The sequence below is a fragment of the Saccostrea cucullata genome, unplaced genomic scaffold (genome assembly GCF_032062105.1).
Source record: "Saccostrea cucullata isolate Sc308-1 unplaced genomic scaffold, CSIRO_AGI_Scuc_v1 ctg4407, whole genome shotgun sequence".
NCBI lineage: Eukaryota > Metazoa > Mollusca > Bivalvia > Ostreida > Ostreidae > Saccostrea > Saccostrea cuccullata.
In genome coordinates, this window is record NW_026923504.1 from 199,601 (window position 1) to 221,529 (window position 21,929).

General features: G+C 34.0%; 2 protein-coding genes and 1 long non-coding RNA gene across 3 annotated transcripts; 1 reads left to right on the top strand and 2 right to left on the bottom strand.

The window, feature by feature from the left end:
• Positions 1-7,330: 7,330 nt before the first annotated feature.
• Positions 7,331-10,389, bottom strand: LOC134264173 (uncharacterized). The gene is made up of 3 exons (XR_009991463.1): positions 10,050-10,389; positions 7,736-7,842; positions 7,331-7,536 (listed from the first exon to the last, which is right to left on the bottom strand). It is a non-coding gene; the product is annotated as an uncharacterized LOC134264173 (long non-coding RNA).
• Positions 10,390-12,988: 2,599 nt separating this feature from the next.
• On the top strand, positions 12,989-14,902 carry LOC134264174 (uncharacterized). The gene is made up of 2 exons (XM_062746471.1): positions 12,989-13,080; positions 13,670-14,902. Exon 2 carries the CDS (start codon positions 13,673-13,675, stop codon positions 14,900-14,902), a length of 1,230 nt encoding a protein of 409 aa, XP_062602455.1. The 5' UTR covers positions 12,989-13,080; positions 13,670-13,672.
• Positions 14,903-20,161: 5,259 nt separating this feature from the next.
• Positions 20,162-21,380, bottom strand: LOC134264175 (collagen alpha-1(XII) chain-like; the record flags this gene model as incomplete). The annotated part of the gene is made up of 4 exons (XM_062746472.1): positions 20,162-20,316; positions 20,470-20,614; positions 20,742-21,029; positions 21,108-21,380. Coding segments are annotated over 4 exons (827 nt in total), but the record flags the coding sequence as incomplete, so codon positions are not given.
• Between the last annotated feature and the right edge of the window lie 549 nt (positions 21,381-21,929).

Below are 21,929 nucleotides of genomic sequence, written 5' to 3' on the forward strand. Positions count from 1 at the left end.
GCTAACGAGGTCATATATCGACCATAGAACGATGACTTTAAACGAAACTGCTGATATTCTTACTTCCTCAACTTGTTTGTCAATAATTTACCTCGTTTCAGAGATTGTTCATACATAGAGCATGCTCTTTTGTGTTGAATCAACTGAGATGTATAAACGCCGTATGCAGGTGATGGATGAAGGTATATTACTGCATGAGTAAGGGAAGTTGACGATAGAACACTTAAATTCATCACGTCTATCATTGAATTTGGTTGTTAGATTACCATTAAATTAAATTTTTTTTTCAAGTAAAATATTAAAAAATGAAACAGATATGTCAGACTCTGTGGTATCTTTTATCTCAACCTCACCAGGATATATCGTATCGTCATAAAAACGGAAATCATCATTGTTAATTGACAATACAAGGTCGATATAGTTATATGTCGAGTTGAAAACAATAGCAAGTGTTTTCATCTTTTCACACATATGATTTTGCACAAATTATGCTTCATATGAATACGAAAAAAAGGGCTGCTAAATACGGAGTGCAATTAGTATCCAAGGGAATTTCAATCGATTGTTGGAAGACCTGGTCTCCAAAAACGACGTAGATATTGTCGATCAGATCTAGAATCTGAAGCATCTTTTTAATGTCAACTTCAGAGTACGTGTGTGTACAATCAGAGTGTTTTTTAAAATAAATTTTGCAAATGACCAATGACAAGGTACGTAAATTTACGAGTTCCATTTTGATTGAAAATGCAGCTGGCAATGATATCAAAAAGCCTGGACTTTAATTTACCGTGAGGAATGGTTGTATATAAAGTTGAAAAGTCGTAAGTTCTCAAGCTGTTGATTTTGGTAAAATCTTGTGATTTCAAATTGTCCAAAAGTTCCTTGGAATTTTTCAGTATCCATATCTGATTTACACGAATTCTTGACTATATTGTTGCACAGTACTCTTAAAATCTGAAAACCTCACAATCAATTGTAGCAGCAGACCCTTTTTATATGGTATTCTGAAAAGTACACGAATAGATGTAATGGAGAGGGAAAAGGAATAAGACATAAAAATTAAGTGGTTTGATGTGATAAGGAAATGTAGAGATAAAAAGTTTGAATTGCAGTGTCATACTTATAACTATTCATCTTTGTGGGATATATTGATTTTAAATTTATTCATAAACACCATTCATGCTCTGTATCAAGAAATTTGTCTGTTGAAAAGAGATTATTGGGCTTACTTTGATCTCAGTCTTAATTTAGGAAGGTATGTATAGAAGAAAAGTGAGACTGATCTCAAAATTGAACCCTCCGAAGTTTTTCTTTTTGGCCTAGAATCCTGGTTATGCTGCCCTGGTGGTTGGAACGATCCTCCCATATCGCACGTATGCAACAAGTCATCAATGTGTCTACTACGTCATCATCATGTACTTTAAACTCTAATAGAATTAATATTATCATTACAATTGAAGTTAATCTGGTTAAATATTCTTTGAAATAACAAAATAAAAATCAATTTTCACGAAGCAAATTTACTTTTAGGTATTGATTGTGTAATGAGGGGATATGGGACAAGTGTGCATCATTTTAAACTAGTTAAACGTTTATCGTTGAATAACGATGAAAGTAAAATGATCTTATGCACTTGACTTAAGCCAAATGAGAACCCAGCCATTTTGCACTTAAAACTTATTTGAAGAGTTGTCTACCCTTAATGAAAATAAGAAATATTTTATCATGTCAAAATATCTGTGGTTAATTCATTTCCTTCATATTTCAAGAAAGAGGGAGTCTATGGATATTTCCACCACGATATTAGTACAAATTCATGAATACTCATAGCAATATATTATTTATTATTATGCTTCCTGTCAGTTTGTCTCTATATAACCCATACCCTACTATTTTCGCATAGTGGTCTAAGGATTTATATAGCGTAAGCATACTATGCCGAAATAGTGCACGGCTTTATTTACCGAATAAAATTCTTCCATGCACATGCCGGGGATCGAACTGACGACCATGAGATTGTCAGTCCGATGCCTTATCGATTACGCCATAGAGACGATCACTGATTGGTATAATTTTATGAAATATATAAACTTAATTTATACAATTGACACAAGAAGGAGAAAATAGACAAATATTATTTGAAAACAGTTATATTATTCTAAGGAACTTTAGATTAATGTGTACAACAAACTTTCAAACTAATTACATACAGATCGTTAGATGAACTGATTTTATAGGGTCATTAAAACGCTTTTTTATATGACGCTTGATTGAAGGATGTAAAAGAAAATTATCAATGAGAATCGACGTCTGCAAACAAATAAGGCTTACGAACAAAACAGAAAATAAAGATGTGTTGTTGCTTTGGGACAGAAAATCCCGACTTATTTAGAGAAAATACTAGTAACCAAAATAACTAAGCATGCAAACAATTTTAGCATGAATATTTTAAATTAGTTCTTGCAGGTGCGCTGTTTAAGCACCGATATTTTCAGGAAAAAGTCAAATAGATTGCCGCATAAATAATTAACAGTCAGCATAATAATAACAATAGTGTTGCATTATGCATGTACTATGCCTAAATAGTAGGCAGGGTTTGACACATAGTGCACTCGCCTCCGGCTCGTGCACCATGTGTCAAACCCTGCCTACTATTTAGGCATAGTACATGCATAATGCAACACTATTATATAAATAACACATGTGTTGTCCATATAATTTAAAGTAGAATTTTGTGTTCAATTAATTACATAATTATCAAAAGAAAATTTGCACTAATTGCCTCTTAACATGTATATATAACTGTTACGTTGTATTTTTCATGTGTTAATACCATCAACTAGTTAAAGTTTATGAGACTAACGGTTTATGCAACTAAACGTAAAATACTAAAATATTAAGCTTGCAAGATAAAGGAACCTTTCAAATAATTATTCTGGTAATTTGTTCAACTGCAATTACTATGTACATGTACTATGTACTATGTATTTAACATAACCTCGCTTTATATTTTTATAAGGATATTTTATGAAGTTTAGGATGCCAGAAAATAGGTATGATTATTCAAATTCATTTTGATCATTGGAATTATTACAAATATCTAAAACTGACGTGTGAAATTGAAGAATTTCTTGCAAATGCCATTTGCTTAACCGTAAACTTGGCGATTAAAACGATTTGGAGTAAACATTATCACAGATTTGAGCAATATTCTGGAGTCAAAGAATCTAAACATGGACTTTCCTTGATTTTTTTTCAAATAGGCTATTAAAAATTCAAATGGATAGAGTTTGGTGCGAATGTGATAAAGATCTAACTATATATATATATACACTGAACCAAACTTCTAAGTGTTCACCTAACATTTTTGAAGTTTTAAAGGACAAATGCAAACAATAAATAATTTCTCTAATTCTTGGTTAATGATGCATATTTAAGTTCGATGTTGCGTAAATTTTGTGTAAGTATCTCGTCAGAATTTTAAGCAGAGTGTCAAAGAAATGATGTACCCCCAAAATGAAAATTCACACCAAAAAAATCTCGATGGAGTAAGACCACTACTCGCTCGAATTACCACAAGACAATCTTTATTGTTGGATACCATGTACCCCTGAATAGGAGATTGACCACACCTACATGTACTGCATAGATCTTTCCAAACCATTGAAATTGTGTGGAAAAAGGGGGGGGGGGGCTTTGACATTTCTTTTAAAATTCCAAATGTGTTCAATGGGATTCAGATCCGGGAATTTGACAGTGTATCGTCACACAAATGCCTTTTGGTCAATATCCTTGGGTGTTTAGCACGTAAGTGCGCCGCTTTTAGGATAATTCAGACTGCTTGAGCTGATATAAGACTGCCACAAGCACCAATTTCTTATCATTTTCGTACGATTGAAATGGTATGTTTCCATGTTTTTAAGATTTTTTCAGGACACTTTAACACCTTTTTAACCTGAAGTGACGCGAAATTTTCTCCTCAAAAGAAGATCAAGGTCACTTCGGGTTTGGTTCAATTTTGTCAAAAACTTTCAAATTGATGCTGAAAAATGAGCACAGCCTATAGAAAAATGTGTTTAAATGGGTTTCGATACTGTTTCATAATTTTTAAAAGTAATATCAAGTACAAGTAAGCACTAAAATAAAAGTGAGTAAAACGTGGTGCAAAGATGTTCCAGATATGAACATTCCAACGGCTCTCCCTTCTATCTCACTGGTCATTTTGCCAATGTTTTGTGTTTTTTAGTAAAACCATTTTTTAAAATTTGATAATGATCACAAAACGATGCTTATTACACAAAACACGTGCCGCACGGTACAGAATTACTGTTTTTAAGCTTCGTCACGGAACATTGGTTTTCATCGCGGTGATATTTGATTTTCTTTCAACAATTGTTGAGAAGACTCATTTGTTGTAATAATTTGAAAATATCATACCATTCTATAAAGTAGTCTTTAAATAAATACTGTTATTAAGTACGGCTCCGTGTAAAAATCATGCAGAGGGTGATTCATGGGGGGTTTCAGAATTTCTTCAAACTTTGCATGTTGGTAGAGTATGCTAAGATACTCCAAAAAAAATTATAATTTTTTTTTTTATTCTGCCATTGGTATCCATGGCAACCAATAAACTGTTTTGGGCAAAAAATGGCTGAAATTTCCTCTAAAAACAGGCAAAAATACCAATAATGAAGATTAAATGAAAAGAAAACTAAACAATAAAACAAATTTATGTTTATTTCTTATTAATATACAGCATACGTAGTTACTATCCATATCTAGTCAAAATGTTTTTATGACCAGTAATGTGTTCTAATTTTAAGCTAAAAAGGGGAGATAATCCATATTGGCAAAAAATGTAAAATATCCATTTTTTAGGATTTTTATCTATCAAAAATTTCTAAAAACCCCACAGCCAAACTAAAAAGCCATGCTAGTTTCATAGAGACTATAGTCTAAAGTAAATAAAATTATTAAAAGATTTTTGTGCAAATGATTATTAATTTTCCAAAACAACTGATGAATTTAGTACAAAAATGGTAATTTCTCTTTTTTTGTCACAGTCCAATAAATGCTATATATGTTTGCATGTAAAAAATAAATAGCATTTCAAAACCATTTTTTTATATTTCCATTTTGAAATACAATTAAATTATTTACTTTTCATAATTAATCCAAATATTACCACGTCCAGTAATAGTTTTTAATTTTAAGCTGAAAAGGGGAGATAATCCATGTCGAGAAAAACTGAAATTTTCAATTTTAAAAGGAATTACAGATAAATTCAGCTATATGATAAAAAATTTAAAGAAAAAATACACTACAGCCAAACAGAAAGGCAGTATTTATTTCCTAGACACCATACCTTATGGCAAATAAAATATTAAAAACATTTTTGTGCAATTGATTATTAATTTCCAAAAGCCATTGAAGAGTTTTATACAAAAAATGGGAAATTCACTTTTTCATCATGGTCAAATAAATGTCAAGTATATATTTAATATGCATGTTAAATTATAAATAGCATTTCAAAACAATTTTTATAGTTCCAAATCCAAATACAACACAATTATTTATTTTAAATAATCAAATTATATCTATATCTACAGTATTATTTCTAATTTCAAGCCGAAAGGGGGAGATCATGTTGACAAAAAACAACAAAATATCATTTTTTGAGGATTTCAGTTATCAAGAAAATAAAATATATCTATGATTTAAAAAATAGCCAAAAAGGCTGAGTAGTTTTCATAGATACCATACCCTATGGAAAATTAAAAAAAATCATGTGCACAAATATCATTGTGATTAATAATTTCACCAAAAAAGAAGCAGCATCATCTTTTGTCAGAGTCCAATAAATACACCATGTACATACGCCAGTACATGTTTACATGTAAGAATATCAGTTTACATTTTAATATAAATTCCTTTACATTTCCAAATCCAAATACAACACAAATTATTTTTTTCATTAATGAACAGTAAAATGTAACAAGAGACCCATGGGCCTTATAGGTCACCTGAGCATTATGCAACAACTTTCCAGTCACTGAATTTGATTCATGTTTAAAGCCAGATGCTATAGCATTCACAATTTTGAAAGAGGCACCATTGATCATTATAACAATACATTTAGCAGTTGTTAGTTTGGTTACTTAATACCCAAAGGCAGGGTAGGGGAGCAAAATATGCATGTCAACTAATCAGTAGTGCCCCTTTCACACATGAACCCCTGACCCTTAGGCCTAGATCCACATATTGCACAATTTTTAAAAAGGCATCCTTGCTTTTCAAAAATATTTGATTAATACCAAGGAGCAGATTTCAAACAATACATTCATTTTCACTATATAAATACACCCCCCCCCCCCCGTCCATGGTACCCCTGACCCAGGGGCCTTAAAATTCACAATTCTGGAAGATTAGGACCCTTGCTCATTATAACTATATAGGTATGTTCACCTGCGTAATACCTAGGAGTAGAAAGGAAAATTTTCAAAGAATTCATGTATTTTCACTACAATATCAATAGAGCCCCGCCCAAAAACCAGAGACCCGACCCTGGCGCCATAAAATTCACAATTTTGGAAGAGGCATTCTTGTTCATCATTACTATATACTTAGTTAGTTTATTTAATACCTGGGAGCAGAGAAAAAAATTCAAAGAATCCAAGTATTTTCATTATATAATCAATAGAGCCTCGCCTGGGGCCATTAAATTCACAGTTTTGGTAGAGGCACTCTTGCTCATTATAACTATGCAATTAGTTGGTTTATTTAATACCCAGGAGCAGAGAAAAAGATTTTCAAAGAAATAATGCATTTTTACTATATACTTATTTAGCCCCGCCCTAGCACTAGAACCCTTGACCCAAGGGCCATGAATTTCACAATTTTGGTAAAGGACTCAATGCTGATTACAATCATGCTAACAGTTTGACTGCTTGATGTCCAGGAGTAAAGAAGAAGATTTTCAAAGATTGCACTAATTTTAGTGGTTTTGACCCCACCCCTCAGGCCCCAGGGGGGCAGGGATCATGAAATTCACAATTTTTGTCCCCCTTCACCTATAGATGCTTTGTGCCAAATTTGGTTGAAATTGGTTCAGTGGTTGCAGAGAAGAAGCTGAAAATGTTCAAATGTTAACGGACGACGACGGACGAAAACAGATAGCAATAGGTCACCTGAGTTTACTCAGGTCAAGGTGACCTAAAAAAACATTTGAAAATATTAATCATATTAATATTGATTACTAGATACATTTATCATATAATCATTGTATATGTTAACACAATTTTAAAGTTTTACATCTTTGTAAGGTGCAGTCATGCCGCTCAGAATATTACTAATCTCCACTGCTTCTCTTCTGTAGTAAGTGACTGTCCTTTGTTTATTAGCCTCTTCTAAAAGCACTTAAGATCCTTTGGAAAAGAATTTCTGCCTGATTAACATTATCCAAAGTACCGTCATGGAATCCACTGAACTCTAATCTCTACTTTTTGACAGCTTTAAATATCTTATTTTCCATTATTCCTAAAATAATAATTACAATATACATGTACATGAACTTATCATTCATCAATTTAGAATTCTTTAGTTTATGCTACATTATTATTAAGGTACTAAATGGTTATTTTGATTTTATAAATTACTTTACATGGAATATCAAGTTTATATAATGCAGTAATTTCATTAAAAATCTAAAATAGTTGCATGACAGATATTCTCCCACCTTTGGAGTCTTATTAGTTGGTGGTGTTCAATGATGTTTTCTTGCTGTCTGTAATAAATAGTGTAACCTTTTCCTTCAAAACCATGATGCAGCCCATCGCATACATTCTGTGAAAATAAAATGGAGTTTAATTCATCTAAAAAACAATAATACTAATTTATGAAATACAGTAAAACAAAGTTATAACAAAGTCACCAGTACCTATGAAATTACTTTGCTATATCAATTACTCGTTATATCCATATAAGGAATTTGTTAAATTTATATAGCTGGGGATCTAAAATAACTTCACTATATCCATGAATTTGCTATATCTGTATTCGTAGTAAACAAGTTTTGCTGTATGTGAAATATCTTTTCTACTAGTGTATTTTTTCATCATTTGCAATATGTTCTCCAGTTTTAACTTTAGTACAAATGTACAATTTATTGAATTTAAACAGAATCTACATTACTTGAGGCTTCTTCCAATGACTTCTATATCAGTACAATATATCATGATCAATGTTCTAGGGAAGATTCTCCCCTATATGTTGCAATGTGAAACTTTGATCCCCATTGTGGCCCCATCCTACCCAAAGGGGGTTTAACTTTACACTACATCACCAGAGAATGCTTCCTTATCATCATCTTCATGTTCTTGAGAAGATTTTAAAAGATTGTTACTTAAACCATTCCAAGTTTTCTATCTATTTTTTAAGATCCATGTGCACCTTTGTTTTGAATCCCAATGAGAAAAGCCCTTTATTTTTCATTCAAAAGTCATGACCAAGGTCAAGTTTTTGAAAAGTTTTTCATTTTCAGTTGGGTGTCAAATCTGTAATCTGTTGCAAATCTGTTTGCCTGTGACAAAATTTGTGCATCTCAGGCAGTTGAGCAACAGTTATTTCAAACACTGCCTTAACCATACCATCATACTTATTCATGCCTCATCGCACATAGGGGAGTGTACAGTAACTTAAACAGGTCTAGACGACAAGATTATCTGATGACACATCAGCTTAAATTTGCATGTAAATTGGCTATCAGTTTTTACATAGTTTTAGACAGCAACACAAGGTGCACAATTATCATTTAACTCCTCAATCAAATATCAAAAGTAAGACATACAAATGTCACAAGGTTTGTACGGTACGTATTGGAAGCAACTACAGTGGTACCTCATTTATCCGGACGCTTTGGTTCCTAGTCAAATTTCCAGATATGTGAAGTGTCCGGATACCTGAATTACCAGTTAAATAAGACAAAATAATGTTAAAAATTTTCGTTCCAATGAAAAATCGTCCGAATACTAAAGCATTCGGATATATTGCATCCAGATATCTGAAAGTTCACTGTATTTATCATCTAAAACTACAATTTTAAATGTGAGCATCGAGCAGTGTCTTTGGAAACTAATCTTTCAATTTTGGCTGTATAAAGTAAAAAAGAAACTCTATTGTTTTTGGTGATGAAGTTAATAAAGTACAGTAAATCGACAAAAACCGTGTGTCGCTTCTGATTTGTATTAACAAATAGTAGACTGTCATGCTTGGGGACTCATTCAATTAATTGTAGAATGCTAGAGTAGAGACAAAAACATTGTGTTGAAAATTACCTTCCATTAACGGTAGTGTACCCGAGCTCTTAAGAAAATGGAAATTCGTCTTTTGCTTAAAAGTATTCAACAGCTGCAATACTACAAGTATCTATGATTTTTCCTTTCTATTAAAGACTCATAATACATTGTCATATAGGACTTGTAAAATACTTTTGACTGCATATAAAAAGCTTTACCAAGCTATTTTGAATAGATTAATAGCGAGTGCAGCAAGGGTCGCAAAGTGATGCACGTAACTGCGAGCTCTGATGAAAACGCCTGGGCAAAGAGAAAATTCAGACTACTGCACATTCATTCCTAAGAATTTTTTACCGCAGTAATTTAGACCCACAATGCATCGCTTCATACACAAACTCTAAAGCAACATTCTCGCGAGAATAACAACAAAAGTTAAACGAATAATAAACTTGTCTTGATTTAATGATTTTATCTGTTTATTGCAGAAAGATATTCATAAACTGATTGAAATCAGCCTTGTTCAGGCTTCGGTTTTGGTAAAGCAACATACAAACGACGTCATATGACGTCAGAATCTAATACGCACCGAATGTCACGTGCGGATTTACATGTCAAATCTAAATGAAAATGGATAAGTATAGCGCTCGACCTAACGGTCGCACTGTCAACATATAAAAGCTACATAGCTATTTCAAGCTACAGAATTAATTATCTTAATCAAGAAATTGTTCTGCAGTGTTCTGGACCTGATCTTACCTGGTCAAATGTAACTGTCCAAATGTACATTATCTTCCCTCTCCAAGTCGAGTAAGCTGACAAAATCGGACTGCCACCCCTCTCTGAGAGTTTACTCTTGGACTCTGGTGGATTACCGTAGAAATTAAACTTCTGAGATAGATCACAACGGTGTCAGTAGGCGAGTACCATTTCGGGAGAACGTCAACAAGGTCAATATACTAATCAACACGACATATAGCTATACTTTTGCCCGCAAAACTATGCCTAATCTGTTCTTGTAGAATCCTTTCAACCAATTTATGTCACTTCACACATATTTTTGCAATAAACATCACAGGATGCATCAAAACAACTTTGCAGCGTACAGCTGCGTACAGCTAGCCATGGAGGCTGCCATTTATTTTTACTAGCGCCACCTATGTAAAATTGCAAAGGGAGATAACTCATTTGAAGAATCTTGACAAATTCTCGATTTTAAACACCTTGTATCTTTTCAATACTTCGTTTGCACAAAAATATTAAAGTAAATTTTTATTAAGCCTTCCATGTTCACTTGAATTATGTATTAAGTTTTTGTACTTCTTCTAGGGTTTTAAAGATATTCTTTTCTGAAATAGGCATTATTGGCACACTATCTATACAAAATTACACCTCAAGTACTTTATCCCTGGCTATATGAAAAAAGAAGAATTATAATAAAATCAACTGTTTATATTCAATTTAGACCCAAATGAATATATTAAACCCAATTTTATTGAATTTGAAGATGGTCGATGAATCACCTTTTCTGTACTGTCTGCATGATTTTTACACGGAGCCGTACTTAAAGTGAACACTTAGAAGTTTTGTTAAGTGTATATATACATTGAGGTATCAGTGAAAAGGGAGACGTCGTTTATAGAAGATTTATTGTAAGGTTGACGTTAATGACTACGCTTATGTCTCATTGTTTAAAAGTCCCATCACATTCACATAACTTCACTGTGGACTGAACAGATTCCCAACACTATCGACATTGTGATTGCATTTACATGTACTTGGCCAGGCCGTGCCTAGTTTCAAACCTTATATTCTTGTTGCCTACGGAAAAGTGTTCTCAGTGATGGGCTATCAGTATAATACCATATCCTAAAATTAAAGTGTTTATATAGAAGCCACTAGTCCCCATTGCTTATTTAAAGCACATGCCGAAAAAACTTTAAAAGTGAACCCTTGGTTATCCACAAAGATTACAATCTTTTCCGTTGACATCTTACAAGAATTGCCGTTAAGATAATCCCAAGTTCTGGTATGGAATTCAAAACTCTGTTCAAATGTATCTCCATTAGAAACTTCACATTCTCTCAAAGTTTTTTGTATGAACTGTTGGTTTTAGAACACTAAACAAAAACTGAAAATTCTGAAGACGGCATATAATATGAGAAATGTTTAAAATTCATCCATGAGAGTTACCTTATGAGTCTTTATCATTATTTTCTGATGACTTGCCATAAATTTACGTCATTCAACTGTCATTTTTAAAGCAAAACAGTGTGCACTATATTTTTGACATCAAGTGCCGTATTATGACGTAACAATGGAGATATGCTTATTTCAATGTGGTACATACGTAATGTAGTTCATGAGAAAATAAACTGCATTTTTTTTTTGTAAAGAATCATAGGGGAAATTTATTGAAAATGTAAAAGCACATTTATATTTTATAAATAATTTTATGGCACATCTTTGTAGTAAAAGGGGGATAACTCTAACATTACACTTCACAGAAATGTAGATTGGCTAACTTGGTATGAATTGACGCATTGCGCGCACCTCCGGATATACGTCATAAAAACCTTCCCAAGCAAGGGCTCCATGCAGAATCCACATGTACTTTTGACTTCATTTTACAAAAAAGTGAACGGTATGTAAGTCAGTCAGTGTTATACGTTATTGCAGACCGAGTTTCGTGTGGAAATTGTTATAAACAGTATTATATACGAAAATTCATTCTAAATCTTTGAAGTCTCATATTGATTTTCCCCCGCACCGCGCGGGCTCAGCAACAATTTGAGCATGGAGCCATGTTGGCAGTGGAATGGCGCGCAGGTGTGACTACTTGTAAATTAAGATATTAATTAGTGAAATATTGAAACAGAGGGACACGCCATTTAACAACGGACCACATCGAAACTGACATTTGCGGCGTCAGCGACCAGTTGCTCATATAACGTTAGTGAGATAATTTGGGCCTCGTATCAGTCAGAGAGGTCAAGGTCATTCACGAAATTAAGACAATGACACGCGTGTTGATTTTGGGGAGTTCCCATACGAATCGTCTGAAACAATTTATAGACAGGAATCCCCAGTTAAATAATTTTGCATTGGGAAACGATCCCATTGTAAATTTTTATGGTATCGGTGGAGGCCGCATTAATGACTCAGCTCACTGCCAGCGATGGGAACAGCAATATATCAAGGTGGCTACCACACCATCTTATCTTTCACGCCGGTGGAAATGATATGGATGACAGAGTGTTCCGAGAAACTAGCTAATGAAATAGCATTGCGCTTAATCGCTTTCCTAGATAGTGTTAAATGTAAATTCGACATTAAGAGTGTCACAATTATGCAGTTGTTGCCCCGCTATCATACCCGGAATGTATCAGTAGCAATTTACAATGATACTGTCAGAATATTTAATGCTTTTTTAAAGAAAGAAATCCAGGATGGGGGTTCCTTGCGCTACTGGAACATTCAGGGAGTTAAGAATAGTCCACATAATGTATACATTGATGGTGTCCATTTTAATGATGAAGGCAACAATAAGTATTACAGGAACATGCGGGGGGGCAATCATACAAGCGATAAGAATCTAATTGATATATATATATGTTTCTAGATTATGATGATTTTTTCTGTCTGTGTTGGTCTAAGTGTAGATATACATGCATATTTTCAAAATTTTTACTATTTCAGGTCACAAGCTCTGAAAGTCTATGACTTGGCATTTACAGTAATTTACAGGGGGGATCAACACCTAATTGCCAGCAATTATTAGATATATCACGTAAGCATCAAAATCAAAATCTTTTGAGTAAAAGTGTAATCAGTTTGAATAAAGCTGCAGTACACTGGTATTGCCCTACATTGTAACAGTGCATTATAATTCCCCTACATTGTAACTGTGCATTATTACGAAACTGTACTTATACAATATTTTACACTTGTACAATTAAACAAACAGTATATGACATGTTACTACTCTGCTATTTAATGATGCAGTACACTGGTACATGTTTTTAGTGCACTGGTACTAACTATGTGTGAACTGTACACTAGTACAGGAACTCTTAGTACACTGGTACTAACTACTCTGCTATGCAAGTACTGTACACTAGTACGGGGACTCATTTAGTACACTGGTACTAACTACTCTGCTATGCAAGTACTGTACACTAGTACAGGGACTAATTTAGTACACTGGTACTTACTACTCCGCTATGCGAGTACTGCATATTAGTACATGCTATCCTTGATTCCCAGCCCGGTAACTGTACACTAAATGACCCATACAAATAATGATATATTACATTAGTAAAATTAATGATCAAACATAGCATTTCACACTAGATGAGTTACACCCCTTTTATTTCTAGGATATGGCAGAGCCACCAAGAAAGTCGAGGCGTTTAGCAAGTAAACGACCGGCACCACATAACATTTCAAGTCCAAGTAATCACACTCAAACCATACAAGCTGTGGTTGAAGATCCGGGGGTACAATTCCATAATCAAGTCCAACAGCAAATAAGGGCCGCCATTCCAGACATAACTAACTCAGTAATCGCAGCACTTAAGGCCCAAGGAGTCATTCCCATGCCTCAACTAGTACAACAATCTGAAACTCCCCCAATACCTTCAACATCAGTGGAAGTCAGTCCACAACAAACACCTGTAACATCAGCTTCCTCTGATTTAAGCACAGAGACAGTAGTAACTTGTTCCACGGCTGGTTCGACCCAGAACTCCAACATGAATGACAGTTTAACACAATTTTTGAACACAGGTAATAATAATGCACAACTTGATCAGCAGTCTGTAGAATTGGAAACAACTGCTTCATGTATAAATTTTTCAAGTCCGAGTATTTCAAAACCGCTGGCATTGGGGGTTGATCCCAAAATTAAAGCGAAGATTTGGGCAAACGAATATATTGATCTAGGGAGTTTATTAAACAAAAAATTTCCTAAGGTACGTTTTCAGGTCATTGAATCCCAACAGGGGGGGATAAGTTGGGAGAAACAACCACCTCCAAAATATCGTTTTGAGTCTGTGGCACACTGGCTGTCTGCCTTCCATATATTTGTTAGTATTTATTGTGAAAAGTACCCAGACCAAGCTTGCGCCTTAATGAAATATGCAAATACAATTCAAACATTAGCAAGAAGGTCAGGTGATATTGCAGCTTTTAATTATGACCGTACCTTTCGGGAATGGCGCGAGCATGATTGGAAAAAATTACCCTGGGATCAGGTAAACAATGAACTATACACAGAATCTGTGTCCTTGGGGATTACAGCTAAATTCAATTCCCTGAAGGGTACCGGCCAAAGCCAAAACAAGTCAAGTCTTAGTCGGGGGCCGCCCTTTCTCTCTGCTGGAGTTCCATTGCGGAACTCCAGGAGAGGGCTCTATTGCTACAGTTACAACAACAATGGCGAGTGTGAGCGAGGGCCAGACTGTAGATACCCCCATGTCTGTGAAAAATGTGGAGGTATGCACAGCAAGAAAGAATGTAAAACCCAGTCTCACAAAAGAAAAAGGTCAGATGCAGGGTCAAACCTTGACCAAAAAAGGCCAAGTGGATCGAAGAGCACTCCCACAAAATAGTGTCATTACTCCAATCAGTGTTTTAAAATTTAGTAAATGGCTGGATGGGTATGATAAGCAAAACAAACAATTTCTGATTAATCGGTTTAGGCAAGGTTTTGTTATACCTTACAAGGGGGAAAGAAAGTACAGATTCAGTAAAAATCTACAGTCTGCAGTAGAACACCCAGAAATTTTGATAGAAAAAATTTCAAAAGAGGTCGAAGCAGGACGGGTCGCTGGACCTTTTGTTAAAGTTCCTTTCCCTAATTTACAAGTCTCCCCATTAGGTTTGGTGCCTAAAAAAGTTCCCGGGGAATTTAGGGTCATTCATCATCTCTCTTATCCTAATGATAAATCAATCAATGATGGAATCCCAGATGAGTTATGCACAGTTCAGTATCAGACAGTAGATGATGCCATTAAGTTGGTCAAGTTTTATGGGAAAGGTTGCTTATTGTCTAAGACAGATATAGAAAATAGTTATAAAATCATCCCCATACACCCCAGTTGTCACGACTTGCTAGGTTTTGCAATAAATGGTGAATTTTACTATGACAAAACATTACCCATGGGCTTAAGCTACTCATGTAGGTTGTTTGAAACATTTAATAGTTCCTTACACTGGATTGTAAACAATAAGATGAGAAGTGGAGGGTGTGTTCATATCTTAGATGATTTTCTTTTTGTGGGACCAGCTGGTTCTCAGTTATGTAAGCAGACATTATCACAGTTTTTAAATATGGCTAAAGAAATAGGTTTGCCTATTAAAAAAGAGAAGACAATTCAACCAACTACTACCATTACATTTTTGGGGCTGGAATTTGACTCGGAGATGATGGAAGTTAGGCTACCTAATGATAAGCTTATAAAATTACGAGAAAGGCTAGAATATTTCAAAAGCAGAAGAAAAGTTACACTAGAAGAAATTCAGTCATTAGTAGGGCTCTTGAATTTTGCTTGCCAAGTGGTATCTCCAGGTCGGGCTTTTTGGAGACGAATTATTGACTTAACAGTAGGGTTAAAGAAACCTAATCATTATCGTAGGCTCACAAATGAAGCAAGAGCAGATATTAACGCCTGGTATATATTTGCAGAAAGTTTCAATGGTAAAAGTTTCTTTCTGTCGGACAAGTGGGAATCTTCTCAGGAGCTTAATCTATATACTGATGCTAGCAACTTGGGCTTTGGGGGCATTTTTGGAACAAGGTGGTTTTATAGTAAATGGAATGATGAGTGGTTAAATTATCACATCACAATTCGGGAATTATTCCCAGTCGTTGTTGCATTGGAATTGTGGGGCCATGAGCTGAGGGACAAATGTGTAATTTTCCACTGTGACAATATAGCAGTAGTCCATATAATTAATAAACAAACATCCAAAGATAAAACCATTATGAAATTGGTCAGAAAATTTGTTCTACACATTTTGAAATATAATATTTTGTTTAAAGCATGTCATATTGCGGGGAAAGTAAACGTTGCAGCTGACCATCTTTCTCGTTTGCAGATCAAACAATTCAAGACAGAATTCCCTCATAAGGACCCTCGGCCAGTTGTAGAGTTAGTGGAAATGCAGATTCTTTTAAAAAAAATGGCATCATGGTTACTTACAGAATCTCTAGAAAAAACATCTCGGCAATCTTACAGACGCATTTATTATTTCTATAAACAATTTTTGCAGGAGTACTTTCCCAGTACTCCAGTTTCCCCAGCTACCCTTGAACATGTCACTATGTTTATTGCACATTGTTTTCAAAAAGAGTTAGCCACATCCACAGTATTAACATATGTATCTGCTATCAGCTATTTACTGAAGTTGGGGGGATATAATGATGTGACCCAACACTTCATAGTAATTAAAACACTTCGTGGATACACAAAAATTCAAAAAATTAAAGACAATCGCTTACCAATTACACCTTCGATTTTAAAGGGATTAGTAAGTTCATTACCCCATACTTGTTCATCATAGTTTGTACGAGTAATGCTACGAGCAATGTATTTAATAGCATTCCATGCCTTTTTGAGAATTGGGGAAATTACTGGTTTACCACCACCAAACGGCAACTGCTTAACTGTAAATAATGTAAAATTTGTGTATGAACAAGGTGTTCAGCCCACAGCAATGGAAATTCAAATGTCAAAGTTCAAACATAGTACAGGTAAACACATCCCAGTGCTTCTAATAACTGCAAACAAAACATCCGAAGAAATGTGTCCGGTTTTATCTTTATGGAATTACTTGAAAATTAGGGGTCAAGAAGCTTCTAAAGTACAAACCCTGTTTTCTTTTATGAATAACTCTCAAGTGTCACGTCATTTCTTTTCTGAACAGCTTCAACTATCCTTGAAATATGTTGGTTTGAGTGTAAAAGATTATAAATCACACAGTTTCAGAATAGGGGCAGCAACGACTGCATGGGCCAAGGGTTTTACTGAGGAGCAAATTCAACAAATGGGCAGGTGGAATACAAAGTCTTTTAAAAAGTACATTCGGGTTCCTATGTTACAAGTTTAATGATCTGGGGAACAAGAACTCGTGGAGAAGCGGGGTCTGTATTTCCTAAAATTGGATTTCATACTAAGGCAGGCGGCTGGTGTGCCTATTAAATATAATATCAGCTTGGGTACAAGGGTCTCAGCTGCTTCAGTCTCATGTTTGTAATTGAGGAACACTGCAAGTTTTATATCAACTTGGGGACAAGGGCCTCAGTTGGTCTATTTTAGTATATATTAAGGTTGTTCATGTTACAACACTGCAAGTTTTATATCAACTTGGGGACAAGGGCCTCAGTTGGTCTATATTAGTATGTATACTAAGGTTGTTCATGTTACAACACAGAGAGTTTCATATCAGCTTGGGGACAAGGGCCTCAGTTGGTTTATATATGCATGCTTTTCCTGATAGAATACTGTTGTTTCATATCAGCTTGGGGACAAGGGCCTCAGCTAATGTGCTCTTTACATTTATATGACATAGGTGACAGGACATTTATAGCATTTTGGGGACAAGGGCCTCAAATGTTAGGTACCGTATTTTATGCCGGAGTTGATGTAATAATTTACCATTTAATTTTCTTCAATGAATATTTTAGAGGACTGAAAATGATATACGATAATTGTAGTTGGAGTTTTTTATGTTGTGGATGGGGGATATTGTGTGTCTTTCACAAAAATCACTAGATTTGGTTTAATACACACAATATGATGGCGGTTTTTACCCCCATCTTTGATGGTTGTAGCATTTTTTCACATTATCTAATCATTTTTTAAAGTGTTTAAATTTGAAGTTGATGTGTATATGGTTGCTTTTAATTCTAATCTGTCACATATGTTATATTTGTGATCATACATTTTATCATACCCGATTATGATTATGGAAAAGTGTGATTATGATTTTGACACTTCTTGGAACTGATCTGTTATTACTGATTAGCTAGATTGACTGATTGTGATTGATTATATCAATTGATTGTGAATTTTGATTTTGAATTGTATGATTATGAATTATGGATCTGACTGATTATGATTGATTAGATTGATTGTGAGTTTTGTCTTCGTCATTTTAATAAATGACAATTTTCAATTCAATACATTCTCTATTGTTTATTCTATCAACCATCAAACAAAGCACAACATGCAGAATTGTGCCATAAAAGCACATTTATATTTTATAAATAATTTTATGGCACATCTTTGTAGTAAAAGGGGGATAACTCTAACATTACACTTCACAGAAATGTAGATTGGCTAACTTGGTATGAATTGACGCATTCCGCGCACCTCCGGATATACGTCATAAAAACCTTCCCAAGCAAGGGCTCCATGCAGAATCCACATGTACTTTTGACTTGATTTTACAAAAACCCAACCCACCCTTCCCCTTTTTTGGTATTTATTTTAATACAGATAGCCTTTTAACCAATATCAAAGGTTTATGGATAGGTTTTTCCCCCCATCTTTGATGGTTGTAGCATTTTTTCACATTATCTAATCATTTTTTAAAGTGTTTAAATTTGAAGTTGATGTTTATATGGTTGCTTTTAATTCTAATCTGTCACATATGTTATATTTGTGATCATACATTTTATCATACCCGATTATGATTATGGAAAAGTGTGATTATGATTTTGACACTTCTTGGAACTGATCTGTTATTACTGATTAGCTAGATTGACTGATTGTGATTGATTATATCAATTGATTGTGAATTTTGATTTTGAATTGTATGATTATGAATTATGGATCTGACTAATTATGATTGATTAGATTGATTGTGAGTTTTGTCTTCGTCATTTTAATAAATGACAATTTTCAATTCAATACATTCTCTATTGTTTATTCTATCAACCATCAAACAAAGCACAACATGCAGAATTGTGCCATAAATATATTTTTTAACATATTTATGTTAGATTGATTACTGTTATTTTCAACTTTTCCATTTGACTACCGTACTCTGTCAACATGATAAAGACATGCAGCTGACAACAGGTGTGACAGGTCGATATGAAAAGCCCCCCCCCTACACCTGATCACGCCTCCTACATTTTCAGGTTTCTGTGTTGATACCCAGTTTATAATTCATTTTGTTTACCTGATTAATAGATTTGATTACTAATTGTTGTCTTCATTATTTACACACCTTTTACATTCCTATCAATACATGTACATTTGTATAAGGATAAAAATCAACAGGGGGAGACATAATACAAAAATGTATGAAGGTTTAAGGTCAGACGACACGTTCCTCAAATATATATGTTTTGTATCTCTTGATATTATATTAAAAAAATCATAATTGTCATTCTCTTGTGATTTCTATTTTGTCATCAATATGATTTTAAATATATTTACACCAAACATGCGATATAGGACACTCAGAAGATTACCCATAAGGATTATATAAGAAATTCCATTTTCTTGTATCTTGTACAAATGCCTGGCAAGGTACTCTAATTTTGTGTCAGGAAACTTGTTCAAGTAGCAAAACTTTAATGATAAATTTTTGGAAAACTTGTTTTTAATTTTTGAGGAAGGTGTAGTCTTACCTTAATTTGACAATCAACAATTTTAAACTAATTAAATTGTGGTTTGGTATATACAAAAGGGAAGGACAAAATAAAACTAGTTCTTTCTTATGTTACATTTTTAATTATATGATAATTGCTATGAAGTTCAGAGATTCTAGTTTAAAGAACATTAACGTATACAATGTCTTATAATTCCAAATTATGTATTGCTGAGCAACTATGTTGAAACGGCGACCGATAGAGCAGTGTTTTCAGTTTTAGAACAAGTAACGGAAGTGTTAGAATCTCGGACGGGCAAGCAGTGTGTTCACTGTTATGACCTTTTTTATCTTCCCAGTCACTGCACTTCTATTTTGAACCTCATCATCAACAACCTCCATGATCTCTACGATATTCTTCCTGTAAACGTAATCATCTAATTAAATACGACTTTCAAACATTACTTTGTTAAAGATTCATAAGATATAAAGTAAAATTTATAATTATGTTATAAAATTTACTATTTTCCATTTATTATGAAAAGAAATACATGTATTAAGATTTTTCACGTACGAGTCATAATGTTCGCGTAGGCTCTCTAAAAGTGTCGGTAAAAATATTCCTCCAACTTTCTTTTCACCAACTTCTATTCCAAGTGTGTTTGAATAGGCAACCAGAAAATTATTATCATGGGGTTCTAGGTCACTTATGTGTGGATCTTACAAAGAGAAAGAAAAAAGATTATCTGATATTACAAACTCTCTCTCTCTCTCACAAATATTTGAAAATAATAATAATTAAACGTTTGCTATAATAATTTTACTTTTTTACCAATGCTCTCTCACCTCTTCTCGTTTTGATCTGAAGTTCAGTAGGCGGATCCCAGTCTCCTTCATCTATTATGGTCGTCATGACTAGAGTATAATTGGTATCTGTCCATAAATCTCGGAAATAGCAAGCATAGTCATATTTGGCTTCTGGAGTACGTAGAACTTCTCCTTCAATTGCGCGACTGTTCTCGTTCTGGAGACACACTTTGTAATTTAGACTTTCTGTCTCTGATGGTACAACAGCTTCATCCCAGTAAACTCGAACCTGTCGCTCAAGAGCATCTACTTGGAGATTCTGGGGACCTACATAATTTTTTGTAAACAATTATATGACTTAAAGAAGAAATTGAAATGCATTTTCTCGATAAAGAAAACACTTACCACATCGTGGTGTGTGACATTCAATGGGATCTGTTGGGTCTCCTTTAAGACCTTCTTTTTCGGCAGCTATCCAAATCGTATACACAACATCAGGAACCAGATCCTTCAAAACGTACACTTCTCTCTTCGTCCGCACTGTGCTTACTTGGGAATTCTTCGAATGGTACGAAATAGTGTACGTGTATAGCCTTCTTAGGGCAGTATTGGGGGGTTCCCAGTTTAGCTCAATTTCAAAAGGAGTTACATGCTTTGCTCGAAGTTCCTTAGGCTGATCTAATAAAAACACAGATTTTAAATACAAAGAGCGTCCTTGATACCCTACTTTTTTAAATTAAAATATCTTAACATGATAAATAATTTGAAACATACTTTCAAAGTATTCGAGCGAATAATCAATTCAAATTTTATCTATTTATCGTAATTCTTAAAGGTATAGAACTTCCAAATTCAATTTATTTACCAAAATTGTTTAATTTTGCAAGATTAAAAAAAAATATTTCATCCTGAATGTACCTGTACGTTTTAAATTTATAGAAATCTTGAAAGCTTTAAAATGTTATTTTCACAATGATTATCTGATGATGCAATGTTTTTATTGTGCAATATCGAGAATCAAAAAATGCAAAACGTTACAAAAGTAGAGAAGCTATCATTCATCCTTACGTTTAGGTAAGGTTTTAGCCGTCACCTCGTTCAGAATCCTCGTTCTTTCAGCAAATATCTTAATTACATACTCCGTATTACTGTTCAAAAAATTGAGAATATGGACTTGGTTTTCCTCTGATTCATTTAAAAGTAAATAAGTTCTTTTAAAAGGATCTG

What these genes read in the sequence shown, in the direction of transcription:
- LOC134264174 (XM_062746471.1), top strand. Translation starts at nt 13,673, where the DNA reads ATGGCAGAGCCACCAAGAAAGTCGAGGCGTTTAGCAAGTAAACGACCG.